Source organism: Malus sylvestris, chromosome 4, assembly GCF_916048215.2.
Source record: "Malus sylvestris chromosome 4, drMalSylv7.2, whole genome shotgun sequence".
NCBI lineage: Eukaryota > Viridiplantae > Streptophyta > Magnoliopsida > Rosales > Rosaceae > Malus > Malus sylvestris.
In genome coordinates, this window is record NC_062263.1 from 8045837 (window position 1) to 8058675 (window position 12839).

A 12839-nucleotide genomic window follows, 5' to 3' on the forward strand; every position below is an offset into this window, starting at 1 on the left:
GCTAAGGTCCACTCAATTTCTGGCCTAAAAACGGACCGGTATTTGGCCCTAGGTTGAGTTTTAGGTTTAAGGTTAGTTTTAGGACTTGGGTTGGGTTGGGTTGGGTTGGGTTGGGGGGAAGGAGAAATATAAGTTCTAGCCCAAAGATGGAGTGGGTCTTAGTTACAAGTGATTCGTGAGGAAGAAAATAATAATTAAAACATGGCGATTGAAACGTTTCTAACGTTTGTCAAGTAAAGCCTATTCTCAGTCTCTCATCGTCACTGACTCGCTCGCCGAACTCACCACCGCCATGTTTCTCAACTCCTCCTCCTCCTCCTCCTCCTCTTCCTAATGCTCTCTCGAATCGCCAAAACCTTATTTCCCAAACTGCCCCTTCACTCTACACCCCGACTTGCCCGACCCATGAGCTCCCAGCCGACTCAGCGCGCCTTCCAGCTTCGAGTCAACCCGCTCACCGGAAACTCCGAGTGGATCGTCATTGAGGAAGACGAACCAGAGGAACAAACTTTCAACAATCCCCAAAATGGCCTTCTGGCCACAACGTCGTATCTGGACATGCTCAACGACTCCCCTCGAAACAGAGCATTCCGTGCAGCCATTGACAAGACCATCACCGCTCCCTGCCATGTTCTCGATATCGGGTTAACATCACAATTACCAATTAAATTTGATTTAATCAATTAAGTTTACATTTTGATTGATTTAATTAATCAAATTTTGAATTTTGTGCATTTTGATTGATTTGGTTGTTCAAATTTTGAATGTTTGCGAAGTGCTGGAACTGGGTTGCTGTCGATGATGGCAGCGCGGGCAATGGGCCCAACGACATGTCGTATGGTGACTGCCTGCGAGTCTTACCTTCCAATGGTGAAGCTAATGAGGAAAGTGGTGCGCTTAAACGACATGGAAAACCAAATAAAGGTCATCAACAAACGCTCCGATGAGCTCGAAGTCGGAGTTGACATCGCTTCTCGTGCTGACGTACTGGTAAGTTTACAAAAGGAACAAAACTTTGTGATTGTGCGAAAAATGGTGTGGTTTGATTTCCAGAACAGAGTGTATGCACCATTGTGACTGTGTTTTTAATGGGTAGGTTAGTGAGATTCTGGATTCTGAGTTGTTGGGAGAAGGGCTCATTCCAAGTTTACAGCATGCTCATGACATATTGTTGGTGAAAAATCCCAAAACCGTGCCGTATAAGGCGACCACCTACGGCCAGGTATGTGAAGATACAAAGATTTTACAATGATGGATGGGATGGGATTACCATATGTTTCTTATGTACCAAATGTTTTGAATAACCCATTTTTGGAAACCTCCCTCAGCTTGTTGAGAGCACATTTTTGTGGAAGCTTCATGATTTACATGGCAATGAGGCGAAAGCATCTGATGGGATTTGTCTAGTTCCAACTGGGTTGGGTGATATTCTAGGTGTTAAGCCGCAACAGTATGCCTTTCACTGCAATGCGATAGAGAATGAAGTGAAACTGGTAATGACATTGTATTACTCTTGGACAGACTTATAGGGAAAACACTTATGGTTTAATTCGTATTAAATTTTGGATTCATCCAGCTGTCCGAACCCTTCAAAATTTTTGAATTTGATTTTTGGAAACGGCCCGACAGTTGTGGGGAGACTGAGCTATTTGTGAAGGCAACTAAAGATGGTCGAGTTCATGCTGTAATTTCATGGTAATTGGACTGAGTGGTTTGTTAATGCATTTTTGTTCCTCTTGAAGAGGCGGTCATGAAAATTTTGGTATCTGTTTGTGTGTGTTATTTCAGGTGGATACTTCAGCTTGATCATGAAGGGACAATCTTTTATTCCACTGCCCCTAGGTGGATAAGTTTGCCAGCCAACACAAGTAAGTTATAGACAATTCCTTTGTGAGCAAGAACCCATGCCATATTAGTGCTATAATTAGTGCCTTTAGTGTTCTTTAAAGTAAGTTATGCAGTTTTCTTGGTATGTTCACCCTACAAGTCTTATCATATGATATTATGATAGCATAGTATGATTGTTTTGCCTTTCTCAGTGACGAATTATCCACCAACCCACATTAGGTCATATAGGACAAACTTACTCTTCTATTCAGAATTTGACTGCAAACGAAATGATAGCTATCTGTTTTCTTTCATAGTCACGCGATGAAGAAAGTGGTTTTGTTGTTTTTGGCCAGGTCATGGGGATTGGTGTGACCACTGGAAACAGTGTGTTTGGTTTGTTCCTGGTGAAGGTATGTCCATAACAAAGGATGAAGAGGTTTGTTTACATGCTGCTCATACAGAAACTAGCATCTCTTATAATCTCAAGAACCAAGTGCCAAGAAATGAGACTCTACAGTATGGCCTCAAGAATGGGGAATTCAAACTCACACTACCCCCAGAAAGAACTGCAATTTACGGAGACAGTGAATGGAGGCATTCCATGTTTAGTGCCATAACTAAACCTGTAAGATTCAAATACTATCTCTTTATATCTCTCTGTCTGTCTGCCACCGTGTACCTCCCACCCCAGAAGAAAGAAGATAAGTAATAATAATAAATAAGAAAAACCCTTCACATTCTTGACATGGATGGTATTCTTCACAGTTACAGGGAAGAGTTGATCCGTTATGCATTGTTGCAGATGATAGCATCTTCTTAACACTCATCGTTGCACATATTTCTAAAACAGCACATGTGATGTCATTTTTTCCGGGGTTGCAAGGCAAGGGTATTGGATATTTGCAAGCTGTTGCTAGTTCAAATGGTTTTTCAATGGATCGTGTAGAATTTATTAATAAGAGGAAAACAAAGTTGACCATGCATGACGCACACCAGAAAAAGGTACTTTCTTCCCAGTGAGTTTGTATACTAGTATGACAGGGTACAGTGATGATATGTTGATCGAATGAAAAACAAACAATAATAATAATTCTTTTTCATCCTCATCCCTCTAGTGGTACTATGACATTTTTTATTTCTGTTGACAATTTAGAAACTGAATTGGCAGTTTGGGGCTTTTGTCCTATTTGTAGGTTGATCTGTTGATTGGAGAACCTTTCTACTATGGAACGGATGGCATGCTTCCATGGCAAAACCTACGGTTTTGGTATACTATTCTTTTCTGTTCCTGCAGTAATTCAAATTATGTGCTTTATGAGATTTTTATGCTTTTTACGGAAATACTATATGTAGACTCAAGTAGGTGCACTTGGTGCGATGGCAAGTGCCTTCGCCCATGAGCTGTAGGTCTCGGGTTCGAGACTTGGGAGCAGCCTCTCCATAAATGGGGGTAAGGCTAGCCGACATTCACCTCTCCCAGACCCTGCGTAAAGCGGGAGCCTTGTGCACTGGGTACGACCTTTTTACTATATGTAGACTCAAGTAGGAGTTGGTTTTAGACTCTTCTGTCTATGATAGCAATAACTATGTATATGCATACATACTATATTCATTAGATAATTGTCTAGAGAACCGTTGTCTTTTTTATCATAGGTTATATGCGGTGGCCATGGTTATGCTACGTTGATTGATTTTAGATATATAGAAGTTGGTAAACCAATATATATAATTCTTGTTATGATTGGGTTTGAAGGAATGAGCGGACAATGCTTGACTCTGTCCTATCTGAAGATGCATTGGTACTGCCATGTAAAGCGATATTAAAGACTTGTGCCTTGTCTATCCCTGTAAGTTTTATTCTTAACCACTACTCACCCTTTTCCCAATTGAAAAGGCCTATATCTTATTTGTTTTGACCATATACGTGGCTGTTCACTATGATTATAAGTTATGGTATGCCGCCTTCTGGACAGGATCTTTGGAATAGTCGTCGCTGCTTGAGTAAGATTGAAGGTTTTGACCATTCAGTTGTAAATTCCACCTTAGGAGCATGTGGTGAATTACCTGCAGGGCAAGAGTCTCCTTGTCTGCCTTATTTCATCTGGCAGTGTGGAAATGTTAGGGTAATCAATCAGAATAGTATATTTTCTGTGGAGGAGTTTTATTTTGTGAAAGTAAGATTTAAGTTCCTTTTTTGACTTATGTTGTGGTAACTGTTTAAAAAATATTTCAGAAACTCAGTGAAGAATTTACGCTCATGGAGTTTGATTGTTCAAAACCAATAACGCCATCTTATGGAGAAACCCAGGTACCATAATAGCACTTTGAAATCTTTTCTCTGGTCATCCATGTTGAAATTTTGTTACAGTTGGTTTATTGCAAAGTACAGTAGTGGTGGTCTATTTGTTAATGATAAATGAACATACGCTCTCCATTTATCACAAACCATGTATCACATTAGCGGCCTCACCAACGTTGATTCTAGGACGTTGGTAGATCAAGAAACAATAGTCTTGCACTATACTTTGTTAATGTGTTCTTTACCATCTAATAGGCAAATATCACATTTATCTTCTAACATCAGAAAAAGATATTTTATTGAAAGTATAATGTAAATAACCATTTCCCCTAAGTTTTGGTAACAAATTAATTTACAATCCATTCACATCAGATACAAAAACTACAGTAGCCTCCTCCCTCCTTTTCTGTGAAGTGACGTTCTGATTGTGAATGAATAAATGCATATTACATGACTGTATTTTTATTATCTATCACTATAATAATCACTTATTGTAACGATAAATTGGGACAGAGAATTAATACATATAAAACGCACTATGGTCTTGCTTAATCGGTGGTTGGAATGCATTCTTGTCAGGTTGAATTTACGGAGCCTGGGATATGCCATGGATTTGCACTCTGGATTGATTGGGTGATGGATTCGGAGAACTCCCTTGTGTTCTCTACAGGGCCAGGTCTGGTTGGGTTCCTTGTCGAAGCGGTTCAATGGGAAATTTGCTACTTATAATTGCTTTTTTGCACATTGTTGAACAACCTTCGCTTACTTATGACTTCAGCCTTTGTTACTTTTTGCTCATATGTTGTGTTAAATGTGGATTCAGAAAAGAGATATTGGAAGCAAGGAGTAAAGCTTCTGGCCAAGCCTGTAGCAGTTAGAAATAATGAATCGAGTATGGGAGAAAGTCGGTCTGCAATAATTCAAGCGTCGTTTGATCCATCAAACGGTGACCTCAACATCAGACATGATTTCTTATAGGCGGTCATGTGGTACCTGCCTCAACATCATTTGAACCATCAACGGGATAAGTGTTCTCTCCCTCTCAGTCTCTCGTACTGTGTTCTCATGTGCTATCAATGTTGCCAATGTGTTTAGGATTTTGTTAGAGTTCATGCTCTATGACTGAGGGTGTAAATCCTAGTTTTTGTAAGGGTTTTGCACCCTGATGAGTGGTTCAGTGGTACTTTCTTTTTATTTTTTATTTTTATAATTTCGCTGGCTGTTACTAAGATCGACGAAATTTCGCTGTATCCCCTTTCCCCCTCCCCAGTTTCACCTTATATGCTTACCTTCTTAATTTTGGCTCTTGGTTCTCCTTTGCTTTGTTTTAATTCAATTGCTCCAAAAAAATAAAAAAAAAAAAAATTGAAGGGTGTTTTCTAAATATAAAATCAGAAGATCCTAAATTTGATTAGTATACCAGAGGTTTCTAAACAAAAGGGGAAATATGAGGGGATAGAACACTGAAGTTTGGATATCCTTATGAATCTAGTGTAAAATCATGTACAAGTGTTTTACCCACTAGATTTAATTTTCACATCTGTTAGGTCTTCTATCTTCAATTTTAACCATTCATTTTTGTACCACTCAGTGTTATGTATGTACTAAGGCTGGGCATTCTATAAAAAAACCAATAGAACTGCTCGAACTGTACCGATGGTTTGGTTTGTGTTATAAATAGGCAAAATTTATAGAGAGATAACCTTTACTCGGTGAAGGAACGAAGCAGTTGCAGAGTAATATACCGACACAAGCTGTTGCAGATGAAGTAATGTATATTATGGCTATTAGATATATTTCTCTTCTTTCTTCTTCTCATTCACTCATCTTTGCACAATTGAAGTGCTCTATTTATAGAGCTACTTCAATGGAAAATTACAAAACATTACTATTTAGCTTATGAGTATATAGTATACACATGTGATACTTTACTATACACATTACTATACACATGTGGGCAAACATACCCATTATTTACAACACTCCCCCTTGGATGCCCACATATCAGCATCAGTTGCCTCATTAAAACCTTCATTGGAAAAACCCTGTGGGAAAAAACCATAGCGAAGGAAAAAGAGTACAACTTTACCCGGATGGTGTTGAGCATGCTTAGGTTGCCTCGTTAAAACCTTGATAGGAAAAACCCAGTGGGAAAAATCCTAAGCGAAGGAAAAAGAGTACAACATGCATGTATCATGGATGCTCCCCCTGAATTGTATCTCCCCCTGATTCCGCATTCTTCAAATCTGTAAGCCGACGTAATCCGATTCCCTGTACCAACTTCTGAAATGTGCACTTTGGTAGAGATTTGGTGAACAAGTCTGCTAAATTTTCATTGGAACGAATTTGTCTGACTTCAATAACTTTAGCCTTCTGAAGCTCATGTGCGCTGAAAAATCTTGGAGATATGTGTTTAGTCTTATCACCTTTGATAAATCCTTCCTTCATCTGGGCGACACAGGCTGCATTATCTTCATGGATGACAGTTGGAGTGTCTGTCTTTGAAGGTAGACCACATGAATTCCGGATGTGATGGATCATTGATCTTAACCAAGAACATTCACGACTTGCTTCATGTAAAGCAATTATTTCCGATGATTGGAAGATGTTGCAACTAGCGTTTGCTTTGTTGATCGCCATGAAATTGCAGTATCTCCATTAGTGAACACATATCCATTGTGTGAGCGGGCTTTATGCGGATCGGAGAGAAAACCAGCATCTGCGTATCCAACAATGATTTGTTCATTTGTGGGCTTGTCTGAGTAGAAGAGACCCATATCTGTTGTCCCACGAAGGTATCGTAGAACATCTTTGACTCCCTTCCAATGACGAATTGTTGGAGCAGAGCTGTACCTGGCTAACAAGTTAACTGAAAAAGCTATATCTGGTCTAGTACATTGTGCTAAATACAATAAAGCACCTATTGCGCTCAAATATGGTACTTTTGGACCAAGGACCAGTTCATCATCTTCTTTTGGACGAAATTGATCTTTCTTAATGTCCAAAGAACGAACGACCATTGGGGTGCTAAGTGGATAAGCCTTGTCCATGCCAAATCGCTTCAGTATTTTTTCAATGTAAGCTAATTGATGGACCAAAATTCCACTAACACAATGCTCGATCTGCAGGCCTAGACAATATTTGGTTTTCCCAAGGTCTTTCATTTCAAATTCGCTTTTCAGATATTCAGCAGTTTTGTTGAGCTCTTCAGGGGTTCCAACTAGGTTCATATCATCGACATATACTGCCACTATAGCAAATCCAGTATTTGATTTCTTAATGAACACACAAGGGCAGATGACATTGTTGGCATATCCTTCTTTAATCAAATACTCACTAAGACGATTATACCACATTCGCCCAGATTGTTTCAGCCCATATAGTGATCGCCTTAATTTGATTGAGAACATACCCCGTGGTTTGTTATTTGCTTTAGGCAACTTAAGTCCTTCTGGGACTTTCATATATATGTCAGTATCTAATTCTCCATATAGATACGCGGTGATGACATCCATAAGTCGCATGTCAAGTTTTTCTGAAATCACCAAACTTATTAAGTAACGGAACGTAATTGTGTCCATTACAGGAGAGTATGTCTCTTCATAATCAACTCCAGGTCTTTGTGAAAAACCTTGTGCAACGAGTCGTGCTTTATATCTTGCAATCTCGTTTTTCTCGTTGTGTTTCCTTGTGAATACCCATTTATAACCTACGGGGTTCACACCAGGCGGGGTTTGGACTACTGGTCCAAAAACACTTCGTCTTTCCAAGGATTTTAATTCTGCATGGATTGCATCTTTCCACTTAGGCCAATCTTGTCTCTGTTTGCATTCATCAACAGAGCGGGGCTCAATATCATCACTTAATATAATTTCAGTGGCTATTGCAAATGCAAACATATCATCGATGATTATTTCATTTCGATCCCACAATTCATTAGTACATGCATAATTTATGGATATTTCTTTGCTTTCATGTACTTCTGTCTCTTCAGGGACATGTGTCTCATCAAAGACATTTTCTTTTTCTGGAAGTACAGAGTCACGAATTGTGGATTTATCATTCAATTCCTTTTCTTGAATGATATCATTTGGGTTCAATTGGGCCCTCATCTTTCTCTTTCGAGGGGCTGAATCTTTTGAACCTGGGGGTCTACCACGCTTCAGGCGTGCACTGGATGAATCATTCGCTGCCACTTTATTTTGTCCAACAGGGACATCAATTCTTGCAGGTGCGTTTACAGCCGGTATATATGACTGTGTCACTTTCGAAGCATCATTAAATGCATCTGGCATTTGATTAGCAATACCTTGAAGATGAACGATCCTTTTCACTTCGTTTTCACATTGAGTGCTTCTTGGATCAAAATGAGATAAGGTGGGAACAACCCATGTTAGCTCTTGTCGTTCTTCTGGAACGGTCTTTTCTCCCCCTAACGACGGGAAAACTGTCTCATCAAAATGACAATCAGCAAAACGAGCTGTAAACACATCACTAGTCAAAGGTTCCAAATATCTAATGATAGATGGTGAATCAAAACCCACATAAATTCCCAATCTGCGCTGAGGCCCTATTTTAGTTCGTTGTGGTGGTGCAATAGGCACATAAACAGCACAACCAAAAACTCGTAAATGTGAAATATTTGGTTGATGTCCAAACACGAGTTGTATTGATGAGTATTGGTGGTTGGCTATGAGTCTCAATCTAACCAATGATGCAGCATGTAATATGGCATGTCCCCATGTAGAAACTGGCAATTTCGTTTTCATGAGCAGAGTGCGGGCTATTAATTGAAGCCGCTTGATAAATGCCTCTGCTAAACCATTTTGAGTATGGACATGAGGAACAGGGTGTTCAACATTAATGCCCAGTGCCATACAATAATCATCAAAGGTTTGAGACGTAAATTCACCAGCGTTATCAAGTCGAATGGACTTAATGGGATGATCTGGGAACTGTGCTCGCAACTTAATTATCTGAGCAAGAAGTCTCGCAAAAGCTACATTTCGAGTAGACAATAGGCAAACATGTGACCATCGGGTAGATGCATTAACCAAAACCATAAAATATCGAAATGGTCCACAAGGTGGTTGAATAGGTCCACAAATATCCCCTTGAATTCTTTGCAAAAATGATGGGGATTGATCATCAACCTTTAGTTGTGATGGTCTAATTACCAACTTCCCTTGGGAACAAGCCTTGCAAGGATTATCATTCGAGACATTAATGTGTCTGCTCAGTAATGGATGTCCATTAGAGTTGGTAATGATTCTACGCATCATGGTAGATCCTGGATGACCTAGACGGTCATGCCAAAGCATGTAAACCTTTGAATCAATGAACTTCTGGTTCATGACAGTATATGCCTCAACTGTCTTTATGTATGTACAATACAATCCACTCGATAAACCATGCAACTTCTCCAATATACGCTTCTGGGTATCGTTGGAGGTAATGCATAAATATTCCACATTTTCTACACTTTTTCGTTTCAAGGTGGTATCCATTTAGACGTATGTCTTTAAAACTCAACAAATTTCGAATGGACCGAGTAGCATATAATGCATTCTTTATAGACAATATTGTTCCATTTGGTAACATAATCTGGGCTTTTCCTGAGCCTTCAATTACATCTGATGGTCCTGATATTGTTGTTACCTTTACTTTTGCAAGTACCAAATTCGAGAAATACTTTCGGTCTCGAAGTATTGAATGCGTGGTTGCGCTATCTGCAAGACAAAAGTCTCCGCCATTGATCTTGTTTTGAGAATAACCATAATTTTTATCCATGATCTCTGAGTAAAGAAAAAGCAGTTTATTCATACTGGAATACTACTTTTATTGAATTGAAAATGCGAGCATTAAACCACAGGTACAAATAACATGAGTACATTAAACATAAATAATTCAATCGGACCCATAAACTTCATTCCCTCTTTCATTAATAAAGTCTGTAGCATCCAGGTGGGTTGTGTTTAACTGTCCTGATAAATTGGTCACTGGATCAGGGGTTTCCATTGGTTTAGCCTGGTCAAGGAAATTGATCTCGACACCCTTCTCCTTGAAGGAGGCTTGATATAGTTCCACCAGATGCTTTGGGGTGCGACAAGTACGCGCCCAATGTCCGTTGCCATCACACCTATGGCAACCTCCTTCATGACTTCTAGGAGTGTTCACATGAGCTTTTCCTTTCTGGCGATTGGTATTTTTAAAACTCGGGCCTGGATTATACCTTGGAACCTGGTTGTGACTGGACACCATGGTTCTTGCTTTTCCCTTTCCACCGACCTTGCTTGTGGCCACGTCCTCGTTTGTAATTATTGCCACGGGAGGATATGGTATTCCTTTCAAGGGAAGCAACATTCACTTCTGGGAACGGTGCTGATCCAGTAGGTCGGGAATTATGGTTTTTCATGAGAAGCTCATTGTTCTGTTCAGCTACCGGGAGCACAGATATCAGCTGGTTGTTTTCAGTGAAGCCTCGCGCTCTATACTGTTGTTGCAGTACCATGTTAGAGGCGTGGAATGTGCTGAAAGTCTTTTCCAATAATATCTCCTCAGTGATAGTATCCCCACAGAGTTTCATCTGAGAGGTAATTCTGAACAACGCCGAATTGTACTCAGCCACTGATTTGAAATCCTGGATCCTTAGGTGAGTCCAGTCATAGCGAGCTTTTGGAAGAATCACCGTTGTCTGGTGATTGTATCTGCTTCTCAAGGCATTCCAAAGGGCTAACGGATCTTCAACCGTTAAGTACTCGCTCTTTAGTGCCTCATCAAGACGACGACGAATAAAAATCATGGCCTTTGCCCGATCTTGAGAGGATGATCTGCTCTCTTCCTTGATGGTATCTCCAAGATTTGCTGCTTCCAGATGGATCTTGGTATCCAGTACCCATGTAAGGTAATTCTTTCCAGTAATGTCCAGGGCAGCAAAATCAAGCTTTGCCAAGTTTGCCATTTTCTTTTCTGAAAGAAAAATGAGGTGTGTAAGAACTTGCAGTAATATGTGTACTGGAGAAATATATTGTTAGAACTTCTGGTTCTTACAAATTTTTTTGATCTTCAGGCCAAAATGATAAGTACTCGAAACTTCAGGCTCGAGATTTACACAATTAATGAGAAGGGCAATTGTACCGCACCATTCTCATCGAAATAAGTATAGGATGGGTGATTATTCCACACTACTTTAAACAGCAGGAAAATTTAAATATGTAGAGCAAGGTGGATGATTATACCGCACCACCTAAAATTGCGATAAAATTTAAATATGCAAAGCAGGGTGGACGATTATACCGCACCACCTAAAATTGCGATAAAATTAAATATGCAAAGCAGGGTGGACGATTATACCGCACCACCTAAAATTGCAATAAAATTTAAATTGCAATAAAATTTAAATATGTAAAGCAGGGTGGGTGATTATTTCACACCACCTAAATTTGCGATAAAATTAAATAACGGGAAAATTTAAATATGCAGGATAGAGCGGGCGATTATACCGCTCCACTTAAAATTTGCAGTAAAATTAGATCTGCAGTCCAAGATAGGCGATAGAACCGCACAATCTTGGATTGCATAAATAATCAGTGGGTTAGTAGTCAATATCTACACCAAACAAGAAATCAAAGATATAAGTGACTGTTAGTTGGAGAACTAGAAGTAAACATGGTGCAAACAATTCTTCGCGAGGGTATACCCAGCAATTGAGGGAGAGGAAGAAGAAGAACAGTAAAAACCTTAGAGGAAACATTTTTTTTTCTTTCGGTGAAAGGAAATGAGAAAATGATTAGAGAGTCGTGCTGATAACGTGTTATAAATAGGCAAAATTTATAGAGAGATAACCTTTACTCGGTGAAGGAACGAAGCAGTTGCAGAGTAATATACCGACACAAGCTGTTGCAGAGGAAGTAATGTATATTATGGCTATTAGATATATTTCTCTTTTCTTTCTTATTCTCATTCACTCATCTTTGCACAATTGAAGTGCTCTATTTATAGAGCTACTTCAATGGAAAATTACAAAACATTACTATTTAGCTTATGAGTATATAGTATACACATGTGATACTTTACTATACACATTACTATACACATGTGGGCAATCATACCCATTATTTACAACAGTTTGGGTTTTATTTTATTTTATTGTTTTTTTTTGTTTTCTAATTTTGGGTGAATAAACCGAACCGCACCAATCATAATTGGTTCCCAAAATTCTGAGGGTGCGGTTAACCGAATCAACTTGCATATATTTAATTTTATAATTTTAAATCATAACTAATATGTGTAGTAATATAAATGGTTAGTTATTTATGAGTTACCGTGTTTCCACCACATGAAACAAAACCTGATTAGTTTAAGAGTTCCCTTGGAGAATAATAGGGGCATCATTTGGAGAACGCAACAGTTGCAACTTTGGTGCTCTCCTTGGGCTGCTTCATTTGTGCTTTCTTTTAAGTAATCACTCATATTGGTGTTAGGCTTTGTAACTTTTGGAAGAGAAATTTATTATGTATTTTTGTCTTCACACAAACTGAGAACCAATCCAAACCAACCCGCCACATTCGGTTAACCGACTTGATCGGTTTTATAGACCCAACTTGGTCAGTTTCGCTTTACAATTTTGGCCAAATTGACATAGTCGGTTTGGTTTCGGTTTTGGCCCAAAATCAACCCAAACCAACATGCGCCCACCCCTACTATGTAT

At 39.2% G+C, this 12839-nt stretch overlaps 2 protein-coding genes across 2 annotated transcripts; one reads left to right on the plus strand and one right to left on the minus strand.

Annotated features, from left to right (window-relative positions):
* Window positions 1-222: 222 nt before the first annotated feature.
* LOC126617593 (protein arginine N-methyltransferase 1.6-like) lies at window positions 223-5290 on the plus strand. Its single transcript, XM_050285607.1, has 14 exons — window positions 223-644; window positions 777-990; window positions 1097-1222; window positions 1329-1493; window positions 1577-1695; window positions 1789-1868; window positions 2184-2455; window positions 2596-2832; window positions 3024-3097; window positions 3584-3677; window positions 3804-3953; window positions 4064-4138; window positions 4709-4805; window positions 4953-5290. The coding sequence occupies exons 1-14, from the start codon at window positions 334-336 to the stop codon at window positions 5105-5107; spliced, it is 2169 nt and encodes a 722-aa protein (XP_050141564.1). The 5' UTR covers window positions 223-333; the 3' UTR covers window positions 5108-5290.
* A 5065-nt stretch (window positions 5291-10355) lies between these two features.
* LOC126618088 (uncharacterized) lies at window positions 10356-12060 on the minus strand. The gene is made up of 2 exons (XM_050286187.1): window positions 11975-12060; window positions 10356-11098 (listed from the first exon to the last, which is right to left on the minus strand). Exon 2 carries the CDS (start codon window positions 11088-11090, stop codon window positions 10356-10358), a length of 735 nt encoding a protein of 244 aa, XP_050142144.1. The 5' UTR covers window positions 11091-11098; window positions 11975-12060.
* Window positions 12061-12839: the final 779 nt, after the last annotated feature.

Bases quoted from the DNA above. Each gene is read 5' to 3' on its own strand.
- LOC126617593 (XM_050285607.1), top strand. From the start codon at position 334: ATGCTCTCTCGAATCGCCAAAACCTTATTTCCCAAACTGCCCCTTCAC. The intron at 645-776 runs GTTAACATCACA...ATGTTTGCGAAG, and splicing joins TGCCATGTTCTCGATATCGG to TGCTGGAACTGGGTTGCTGT. The intron at 3,678-3,803 runs GTAAGTTTTATT...CCTTCTGGACAG, and splicing joins CTTGTGCCTTGTCTATCCCT to GATCTTTGGAATAGTCGTCG.
- LOC126618088 (XM_050286187.1), bottom strand. From the start codon at position 11,090: ATGGCAAACTTGGCAAAGCTTGATTTTGCTGCCCTGGACATTACTGGA.